The sequence below is a fragment of the Gekko japonicus genome, unplaced genomic scaffold (genome assembly GCF_001447785.1).
Source record: "Gekko japonicus isolate JY-2015 unplaced genomic scaffold, Gekko_japonicus_V1.1 scaffold898, whole genome shotgun sequence".
NCBI lineage: Eukaryota > Metazoa > Chordata > Lepidosauria > Squamata > Gekkonidae > Gekko > Gekko japonicus.
Genome location: NW_015160238.1, coordinates 124,094 through 135,446, shown reverse-complemented (window position 1 = coordinate 135,446; position 11,353 = coordinate 124,094). Strand labels below are relative to the sequence as shown.

The 11,353-nt window shown below is 41.8% G+C and overlaps 1 protein-coding gene across 1 annotated transcript in view; it reads left to right on the top strand.

The window, feature by feature from the left end:
- The first annotated feature begins 214 nt into the window (after positions 1-214).
- Positions 215-11,353, top strand: part of LOC107111986 (translocating chain-associated membrane protein 1-like) — a 24,418-nt gene continuing 13,279 nt past the window's right edge. Inside the window, exons 1-4 of the mRNA XM_015413044.1 lie at positions 215-455; positions 4,980-5,040; positions 6,860-6,978; positions 9,840-9,956. Coding sequence (XP_015268530.1) covers positions 336-455; positions 4,980-5,040; positions 6,860-6,978; positions 9,840-9,956 — 417 coding nt within the window. The 5' untranslated portion in view covers positions 215-335. The remainder of the gene's footprint in view (positions 456-4,979; positions 5,041-6,859; positions 6,979-9,839; positions 9,957-11,353) is intronic.

Genomic DNA, 11,353 nt, shown 5'->3' with positions numbered 1-11,353 from the left:
CGTTGACCAGCCTCTCCCTCCCACCCCAAGAAAAACCTCGCCTCCAACCTAGCACAGCGATTCGCCGAGGAAGCCGTCCGTCAAACGACTCTGCACGACGACTGGCCCAGCCGTGCGAAAGAAGGCGGCCCGAGGCGTTGAAGAGACGCGGGGGGGGGCGGCCCGAGGCGTTGAAGAGACGCGGGGTGGGGTCCGTCGGTGTTTACTGGGCGTGAGGGAAAGACGAGGGTTGTGGAAGAAGTAACGAGAACTGCGCCTGTTCCTTCCACACCCGCCCACCCTTCAACTTTGGCCCTGGAGTTCGACCTTTTTCGGAAATCTCTGCCGCCACCGACATGGGACTCCGGAAAAAGAATAAGAGCCCGCCGGTCCTGAGCCATGAGTTCGTCATCCAGAACCACGCGGACGCCGTGTCTTGCCTAGCCCTAGGCCTCCTCCTGGGGCTCATGTTCGAGGTACTTCTACGGGAGGGGGGTGGGGAATGAGGCGGAGTGGGCAGCAGCGCGCGCTTCTTGGCTGAGCCACGCCCCTTTCCCCCATGTGTTGACCCTCTCCCTTCTTGGGAGTTCGAGCTCTTCCTCTGGCGGAACTCCTTTTGCTGTATTTCGCACTGTGACGTTCCTGGCGCTTCCTTGGGAGGTGTGTTGTGCTAAAGAGACATCTTATGCCTGGCGAGGCCTACTGTAAGGTTTTGCACATCCTACATCGTTCCCCACCCCCGTCCCCTTCTGCAACCATTGGGCCCCTTTAATCTGCAAGTTGCATAGGTGGGGGAGCAAACTAAGACCTGATCCAAGAGTCATCTGACAGACTGATTGTACAAGCGAGCCAAACGGGGGTATAAGACGTAGCCTCGATGTTCTAGTTGTGCCGTCCTTTAATTAACCTCGCGTTGAGAGGAAATTAAGGACCACGTGAAACCTTCATTGAGAGGTTTTCTGGCCCCTCTACCAGTTTCAGTTTCCAGTATCTGTTTGTCTTGTCCTTCACTGAAACTGGCCACATGCAGTTACGGCATTGGCTTTTAGTGTTGCGACTCAACCCTGTACCCTATAAAGTGATCCCTGAGCATGTTGCAGGGGTCAGTGCCTTCACTGCGAGTAGCTACAAATATTATAAAGTAGTGTTTTCAAGCAGACTTGAACCTCAACATCACTTTTTCTCTAAACTGATTGGTGCTTAGATACGTGGGTTTTAAGAGGCCTGGTCTTGTGTGTCTGTGAGTAGCATTAAGCAAGATCAGATTTTCATAGTGCTAATAAACACATCACATTTATAATGGTGATAAGCTGGTGTAACCTACAATTACAGGTATTGTTGCTGCTGTTCTGTACAGGAAAGTTGTTATCGTTCACTGTATGAGTGGCCCAGTTCTGAGTACATTTGATCAGAGGTGTATGTAGAATTCCTGTATTTAGGGCTCTAACCAAGGTATAGATCACTCATGGCCTAGGGAAGTCATTGATCCTGATGGATGTAAAACTATTCCAAGGTAATCAATAGCAGGATCCAAAGAGTCTCAGGTGCAACTTTGCATGTCATATGCAAGGCTATAAACAGCTGAAATTCAGGGGTTTCTAGATGAACACATCCTTATCCATATGACTCACCAACCCACAAAACAACTCTGAAACAGAAATGATCTGCAGTAGGCTTTAAAAAACAACAACAACCAAACTTTTTATTGATGTGGCATGAAAGTGCTACACATCTGGTAAATTACAGTGCAATACTAAACAGAATTACACCCTTTATAGCCCATTGACTTCAATGGACTTAGAAGAGTATAGCTCTCAGTAGTATTGCACTATTCGTTCTCCTGTCCTACAACATGCATTCTTACAGTTTATTAATTAGAAGGCTGTTAGTTACATAAATTTTAAATCTAGGGCTTCTTAATGCAACTGCACCATTGCTGGCTGGAGCACTACAAACAATTGGTCCAGTGTTAGGTGAGAGTCCCCAGACAAATAAAGGGTCTTGTTCTATGTGCCTGAGGGCTGTTCTTTGTTCCAGGTTCATCATTACCACTCAGACACTACTTCAGGATGGATCAGGATCTAGATTGTACTAATAGGTGAGCTGAAGACAAACTTGTAAAGTCAGCTGTTAGAACCAGGAAATAGATTTGTCTTTAGTTATTTATTTAGCTATTTATACTGATAGGGACCCACAGTGGCTTACAGCATCATTTGCCCATCCTCCATTTTTATCACAACAACAAACCTGCAAGGTAGGTTAGGCTGAGAGAGAGTAACTGGCCCAAGGTCAGCCATGCTATGCACAGTTTGATGGGAGAATGGGGATTCAAACATGGGTCTACCATATTCTAGTCTTGACACTCTAACCACCACACCATGAACAATGTGGCTTACCAAATTGGTCAGTTACTTTCAAGAGGCCTAAATCTGAAATTGTTGAGAGGCAGAAACACCCTTCAAAGACAAGAGAAGCTTGTGGACATGGATGGGTACAGGGAAGCAAGTTTAGAGATGCAGGATAGGATTATCATTCAAGCATCATAGTTACAGAAACAGGCTTGAGGGAGAAAGAAGAGTAATGTAGAAGGTCAGCCACCTGGGGTTTATGATGGAGTCCAAGAATTGTTGTATTCCTTAGGTCCAAGAATTTTCCAGCTATTGTACTTATCAGATAAGACGAAGAAACCTATAGTGACAGCACTAGACAGCCTAGTTGCCACATCTCCCTATATAATCTCCCCCAAACAGTTGAGATGGAGATAGGTTGGAGTGGCACTGTGCTGAGACTGTGTTCATCCAAGACCAGTGTGAATTGCTGGTGGGAAGGTAATCACTTAATTACAGCAGTGGTCTTTGGTTATTTCCTGCCTTCACTCTGCAAACCACTTGCATTAATCTAAATATAACATACGGCCAGAGGATTTGGCATAGTTTTGCTGTCCAATGCTATGGATTATTGGTACAGAGAAACCTGCAGGAGGCTGTTCACATGAACTTTTTTTGGTTTTTTTGCAGGACTGCAGATGTGCTATTTAACTTACAGTGTAGTACGTTTAGATTACATATATGTAATCAAAGTTTACAATGGACAACAATTCCTGTTCAAAAATTAGGATTATCCAAGTGCAAGAGTTTTCTCTTGGGTCTTCAGTAGCAACAGTAATATTTCAGTTCCATTTAGAGTCTACTTTTCTTTATTACTGTTTGATGATACAGTTGCAAGCAGTGGCAAAGACAGTCAAAGTGATAAGCTAGTAGCAGCCTTCATAACTGATGTCTTTTATGGTGTTTACAATATGTAGACATACTGGGTTTTTTCATTGTACAAAGAGTGTTCTAAAGTTTCGTCCTTTCAACACATCTAAAGCCTGTAGATTTGAAGAAATGGTTGCCTCAGACTCACAATGGAAATATAATGGTAGATTAATTGGTTTAACTGTTTAGGCTATGAACCAGCATAGTTGAGATTAATCTCTTTTATTTCAGTGTACTTAAACACCTATGATAGAGTATGTCCATTAGTGTTGTTGATTCCTTTGCCTGTTATTCAAAATGTATAATTCACGCTTCACTTTTTAAAGGATTTTAAATATTCCATTTCACCTTGTGTTAATAAAATAAGTAAAGAAATGTTTGAACTGCTCTATCTTCAAGTTGTTACCTGCTAATTGGGTTTGAATTAAGGGGTCTTTTTAAATAACTGCTGTGATCATTCACTGTACATCACTGCATGTGTGTAATAGGATATCTATACATGGAAATGTCATTGTGAGTATTCTGCATAGAAACAGTACAGAAAGATGTCTAAACCATGTTTCTGTTTCCTCATGCTAAAGGTGAAGCGGGATACATGGGCAGGGGGACTCTCAGGCCTACATCTGCTCTTTCAGTGCAATCCTATGCAGAATTACTCTAGTCTAAACTTGTTGAAATCAGTGAGCTTATCCTGGAGTAACTCTGTATAAGATTTCATTGTTGGAGAGGGAATTAATCTTTAAGATTTCATCTACAGAGGAGCTGTGTCTATATAATTCAGGATATGCAGGACTAAATGTAATGCGGTGCTTTCTTTATTATACACAGAAATGCACAAGTTAGCATAAATTTGAGATATTTGTGCATTTTATGTTTGTGGACTGGCACAGATTTATCCTGTCATCACACATAGTTGTGAGACTGGGAGGAGGTTGCAGACTTATCATTGTCTTTTCTGCAGAGCACTGGGTTTACCTGTTTATTATTATTAATTCTGCACTGAGATTGTTGATGTGAAAGTGGGTTTGCTCTTAATCAGGTTTGAACCTAGTTTCTGATATTTTGAGGAATACTGCATAGCCTTACATGTGGTTAACATCAGTGCAAATGTTATGACTAACCATAACCAAAGATCAGTCCCTTGATCTTAATATCTTACCCATAGTTAAAGGACTGCTAGTGTTGCATTTACATTACCCTTTGGTGTAGTCCACTGATGCAATCCTTTGTGTACACAAATTCAGCAAGATTTGCAGTGCCATTCCAAGCAAAGTTACATCTTTCTAAACCCATTGATTCAAATGCAGGGATAGTGTGACCATTAACTTACAGGGCACATTCCCAATGGGCTGGAAGGCTGCTGAAGCCAGAAGCAAGCAGAGACTAAGCACCAGTAGCTCTGGCAGCACTGCAGGGGCCACCAGCCTCAGACCCAGCCTGTGGTGTCAGTGATGGGTGTCTGCTCAGCTGGTGACGGTGCAAGAGGAGACAATAGATACCCATTGTTGGCACTGCTGGCCACGTCTGCACTGAATAGGGTTAGCCTAAGGCAGGGGCCATTCAGCCTGGCTTGCGCCTGGGCCTTGTTAATCTCCTAGTCTGCCTCTGGTATAGCTCTGTTTACGATGGCTCTATTAGTAGCTATTTTAAAAACCCATGTTATGGACCAGTGTTACTGAGATGTATATTCAAAATACCACAGTTTGAATATTTGTATTTTTTTTTTGTTACCTTAAATTTCAGGTTACAGCCAGATATGCCATCATGTTTATCACAGTTCAGTACAATGTTACATATACTACAGGTAAGAATATACCTGTAATTGCATATATCTATATTTTATACTCTGTCCTTGTTATACCTTTTGAAGTAATACAATATTGATGTTTCTTAACACTAATAATTTATCTAATAGGTTGAATTCAGCAGAGCTGTCAGCAGGGGTGCAGCTCTGCAGATTGAAAAGGGAGGAGGGGTGATTTCACTCCTTTTCCCCTCCTGTCTGCAGCTCTGCAATCTGCAGACCTCCACACAGGTCCTGCAGTCTAGAGGTGTGCAAAAAAAAATCAGCATTTTTCTGATTTGGGACTATATTGCACCTGAAAAATATTGATATTCCCAAATCCTAGTATTGGTATTGTATTCAGGTAAATATTTGGGAAACCTGAATCTATTCAGCTCCATTATACCCTGTGGAGTTCAGAAGGCATTTAAACTTTAAATGCCTTTTGAGTTCACTCACAGCAGTGTGACTCAGCAAATGAACCACAGTCTCTTTAAATGCCTTCTAGCCGCACCTGAATAAAAGCCAAATAATATTGGCTTTTATTCAGTGCAGCTATTTTGGTAGCCAAATCAGATTCTCTTAATCTGTCTGAATTGGCTGAATAAATACTCGAAAATTACAGAGAATATATTTTTTGGGTATTTATTTGGATATACCAAGCGCACACCCGTACTGCAGTCATTGTTCCTGGGTTTAGAAGGGACAGCTGTGGAGAGGAGAATGCAGCAAAAATCCATGTCTACCAGCACCTTCCTTCTACTGATGGATTGTTCGATCCAATCCATTATTGCACTATATCCTGCTGCCCTCCTTCACACAGAAGATTTCTTGGGATGGAGGAATAATCCATACTTAGCTGAATGGAGTGGTGGCAACCCAGTCTCTATAGTTCTGTGGTATGTCATTGCTTGTGGGATGTTACAAAGTAATCAAAACAATAATGGGGAAGAGGGAGGAAAGACATCCCTTCCTACAAAAAGCTTATCTCTATAGTGCTGGAGGATGCAGTGAGAAGATGGGAAAGATGAAATGGAAGCAGCAAGTGCAACCACATTGGCTTATATCTGTCCCCTGTTAGGCATACTTAGGCCTTGTTCAAGTTGCCAGTAGAGAGTAGGGGTTTAAGACAATGGCTTTTAATTGAAAATGTGGATTTTGCATAAGGATTTGAAATCAAGGAAGTGCTAGGAATACTGGAAAAGAGTTCCAAGCATGTGAGACACTGAGAGAGTGCAAGTGAACTATTTTCCAGGTGCAGGGCAATTTTAGGTTAAAAGGCTTAGACTGCATTTTGATTTTCATGGTGGAAGCTGTACTATCTTATCTTAACGTTAACTACAGTATTTCAAGTACGCTGAATCCCTTCCAGCCCAGCAGTTCTGTGAACATACAAATTTACATGAAGTTGTAAATATCTCAAAATCAGTCACCTAGCAGACGTCAAAACCTTTACGTTGAGATTATATTTAACTCTAATATGCAGCAAGCAGCTTTCGTTCTAACTAAATAACACCATAGAAAAGCAACTCTAGTTTTTAGAATGTAGTTAATCTCAGATGATAATTGCTGTGTGTTGAGTACTTCCAAGTGTTCAAGGTTTGCTACATCGTTCAATACATTCTTAGGACAGATTATGCTGACCTCTCCATAAATTATAATATTATGTAGGTTCAAGTATTTAGTAAAGTTTTTCAGAATAGAGAACAAAATTTTATTGTAGCAGACTGTTTAGGATATACATTACTACTGAACATTTATTTTTAAGTGTTTTCTTTTGCTTTCTGTGTTCTTAAGTACAGCTGGATACTGTTGTAATAGCAATATTGTACATTTTCAGATGACCGGCCTGAGCCACTTCATTTCTATGAGTATGGTCCAAAAGACATGGCCACCATCTTTTTCTACATGCTTATAGCCATTATTCTGCATGCAGTGATTCAGGAATACATACTAGATGTAAGTTTACAGTTATTGCATGGGTGTGGATATGTTGGATGTTGTGCATTTTTGATATTGTTTCTAAAAGTTTAATAAACAGAGAAAGTCTTATGTTACCAGCTATATTGTTAACTAATTATTATGGGTAAAAGCAGTATACTCCAGATTTTGGTCAGTTATATTTGGGATCCCTTTGCAAGGTGAATAAGCAGGTTTGCATTTTGATATGGGAGTTGGGGAAGAGCTCCTCTGCATAGATTGCATAAGGCCGTAACTGGCAGTTCACTTGGAGAGAGCCTCCAGAATCAGACTGTAACCCTTGTTTGTCTTCCCCACCTAATTGTGGGGCCAGGATTTCTTTACAAAATGTTTCAGATCTGTGCTTAAGATGGGTGTTGTGCCTTGAAGATGCTGGATCCACTTGTCGCAGGCCCTGTTGTTGAGCAGTCAGATGAATACAGGCCAGAAGGCAGTGCCACATGGGCTGCTCAGTTTAAGAGACCAAATTGCATTAGGTGACTGTGAGGTACAGAGTTTTGTGTCATAGAACTTTGTAAATTAGACAAAATTGTATTGGATATGTCAGTTGGTTTTATAAAATGACTGTGATTGCCCTTTTGGTACATTGCAGGTGACATTAACTTTATAGGGTTCCTGTAAAGCCCTCTTGACATGAATAGACAGCAGCTTGGTAGGTTGTGCCATGTGTCATCAGTATGCCAGTTTCTAAATTCAATTTGGCAACCTATTGATTTAAGGTACATTTTAAATCAAAAATCTTGTAAGTAAAACAGTATGTATTCCAATTGGCCGTTTGTCCCAAAATGAGCCTGCGCCCAGGATCAAAAAACCCCACCCAGCCCCCCAACAAGACCCCAGAGATGGGGTACCTACCTGGTCTGCAGCCATTGGAGGGTAGGAAGGGCACCAGAAAAAAGGCTACCTACCTAAAAAGCCAGTCAGCAGATGATTGAAGAAGGACACCTGGACTGGGGAAACAGGGAAGACTGGGCCAGATGCAGGTGTAGAGGCTATTGGGTGAATGATTGGCTCTTCAAGGTAGCACAATGCTGGAGAGGAGGCAGAGCGCTATTCTAGAGGAGGAAAGGAGGGACCTGCAGTGCTCAGTTGGTGTCCTGTCTTCCCCAATTCTGAGGCTTGAGGAGCCCCAACATGGAAGGCATGACATCTCCTGTCATGGGGAAGGGCAACTGCACAGGAGGGGGCTCTTACACTGTGCTATATAGGCATTCTTACTTCTATATAGGTGTTATGCAGGTATCCTCATTTGTTAAGTAAGACATAAGAATATAAGAGAGAGACGCCAATGTTGGATCAGGCCAAAGGCCCATCCAGTCCAACTCTCTGTCACACAGTGGCCAAAAATACCAGGTGACATCAGGAGGTCCACCAGTGGGGCCAGGACACTAGGAGCCCTCCCGCTGTTGCCCCCCCCCCCCAAGCACCAAGAAGACAGAGCATCACGTGCCCCAGAGTCCCTATCTATATCTTGTGGCTAATAGCCGCTGATGGACCTCTGCTCCATATGCCTATATAATTCCCTTTTGAAGCCGTCCATGCTTATAGCCGCCACCACTTCCTGTGGCAGTGAATTCCATGTGTTAATCACTCTTTGGGTGAAGAAGTACTTCCTTTTATCCATTCTAACCTGACCACTCAGCAATTTTATTGAGTGCCCATGAGTTCTTGTATTGTGAGAAAGGGAAAAAAGTACCTCTTTCTCTACCTGCTCTGTCCCATGCATAATCTTATAAACCTAGCTCAAACAGTTGCATAAAGTCTCAGAACTGCAGAATGAATTTCTCAAACAGAAAACTTTGGAATGATTCACAGTGAGCAAGTAGCATAGAGCCCGAACTGCCCTGTGCAGCTGATGCCAGGTGTTGAAATCTACAATCTACTCCTGGTGTGATCTAATGCAACACCCAAACTGGGAAAGCCAGTTGAGTCATGACTTCCTCACCTTCCCTGGCTAACCTCTAGGAGAGTGTAGCAATCACACACGCAGAACCAAGACCCATTGAAGAAATATCTCTACATCAGTGCCAGTAACCATAGAGTATGGAAGATAGCACTTCAGGGGTATGTACCATGGTGTGCAGTTCCCCAGTACCAACTTCTTGTTGTGATGATGTTTAATGAAAACAGGAAGAGTAAAAGGGTACTGTGTGCAATGACATGCTGTTGTCGTCATCCCATCTAGTGCCCGGGTTTTGTTTAGTTTTCTTTATAGATCATTGTATTTCTCTTTTTTGAGTCCACACTGAGGAGAAAAGCTGGATGCAAATAATTAAACAATAAATTAATTTAGATCTTAGGATTCTTTAGGTCAATCTCCTGGCCGCTGTGCAGCTATGCCAATATAGGGTGGTGATAGGAAAGCATCTGCTTGGGGGATGATGGAAAAGCATTGCTTACTGTGCCGCCATTTCACAGTTCCTTTGGGACTTCCACATCTGCGTGGCTACGTAGGAGTCTGCTAGGCCTGCTGACTGTGATCAGCCTTTACCTCTACTGCATATGAGAGGCAGTGACCAGCTTGGGTCACATTGTAGTGAGTCTGCTGTGCATGTTACCTTATCATGTGAACAAAAATGTTTAATGTGTTTGGAGGGCTGCTGTGGCAATTAATATGAAAGGATAGATCTGTTGTGGCTCTCATTCATAGAGCTGACTTGACTAATAGTAACAAGTAAATGGCAGGACCTATTTAGAGACTTGCAATATTGAAACGTAAATGCTGCAATTAAGAGATACTGATACAGTAGAATTTTTAGACTGGTTTCTAAGGCAAATGTATTATAGTGAATAAAGAGTGTCATGCATTTCCTAATGTATTATGCTTTTTCAATTTCTAGAAAATTAATAGACGTCTCCACTTGTCAAAAACAAAGCATAGCAAATTCAACGAATCAGGACAACTAGCATTTTTCTACTTGTTTTCATTTGTCTGGGGAACAAGCATTTTGTCTGCAGTAAGTAAGTCAAGTTATTTCTCTGATATTTATTTTAAATGTACACTAGTCCAAAATATTTTTTTAACTTTATATTAGTCCTAAGTAACACCCAAGACCTGGTGAGAGATGTTAAAGTGATTGCACCGCTTGGGAACAGTGACCATAATGTTATTGAGTTCAGCATTTGTATAAATAGGGAGTTGCCCAAAAATACTGACACAACCACTTTTAACTTTTTTTATTACTTAAAGTTTTTTTTTATTTTTACAGTAAAAACAACAAAATACAGTGATAACAAATATCAACTGTAGACTTAGATAGTAACTTCTCTGATATGAGTGGACATGTGAGGAAGAAACTGAAAGGAAAAGTAGAAAGGGTCAAAACCATTGGGAAAGCTTGGAGACTATTTAAAACTACAATCCTAGAAGCTCAGAAAAAATATATACCGCAGGTTAGGAAAGGCACAAATAGGTATAGAAAAAATTCTGCATGGTTAACAAAGTAATGGAAGCTGTAAAAGGTTAGAAGGATTCCTTTAAGCGGTGGAAAGCTAGTCTCAGGTTGATAAAAGGGAACACAAACTGTTGCAAATAAAATGCAAGTCTGTGATCAGGCAGGCAAAAGGGGAATATGAGGAGCATAGAACAAAAAACATAAAGACCAACAATAAAACTTTCTTCAAATACATTTGAAGCAGGAAACCAGCCAGGGAGGCAGTGGGGCCCTTGGATGACCAAGGGGTAAAAGGAGTAATGAAGGATGATAGGGAAATGGCTGAGAAGCTGGATACATTTTTTGCCTCTGTCTTCCTGTGGAAGATGAGAAGTGCTTGCCCACTCCAGAACCACTGATTCCTGGAGGGGTGTTGAAAGACCTGAGTCAGATTGAGATGATGAGAAAGGAGGCCCTATGACTGATAACTTAAAAACTGATAAATCACGAGGCCCAGATGGTATACATCTGAGAGTTCTGAAAGAACTCAAATGTGAACTTGTGGATCTCCTGACAAAAATATGTAATCTTTCATTAAAATCTGCCTCCCGTCCTGAGGACTGGAAGGTAGCTAATGTCACTCCCGTCTTTAAAAAGGGTTCCAGAGGAGATCCGGGAAATTACAGGCCAGTCAGTGTGACGTCCATACTGGGTAAGTTGGTGGAAACTGTTATTAAAAAAAGAATTAGTAGGCACATTGATGAACAAAACCTGTTGAGGAAGGCTCAGCATGGGTTCTGTAAGGGAAGATCTTGTCTCACTAACCTGCTAGTGTTCCTTGAGGGAGTGAACAAATATGTGGACAAGGGGGACCCAATAGATGTTGTTTACCTTGACTTCCAGAAAGCTTTTGATAAAGTTCCTCATCAAAGGCTCCTAACTAAGCTCAATAGTCACGGGATAAAAGAACAAGTCCTTTT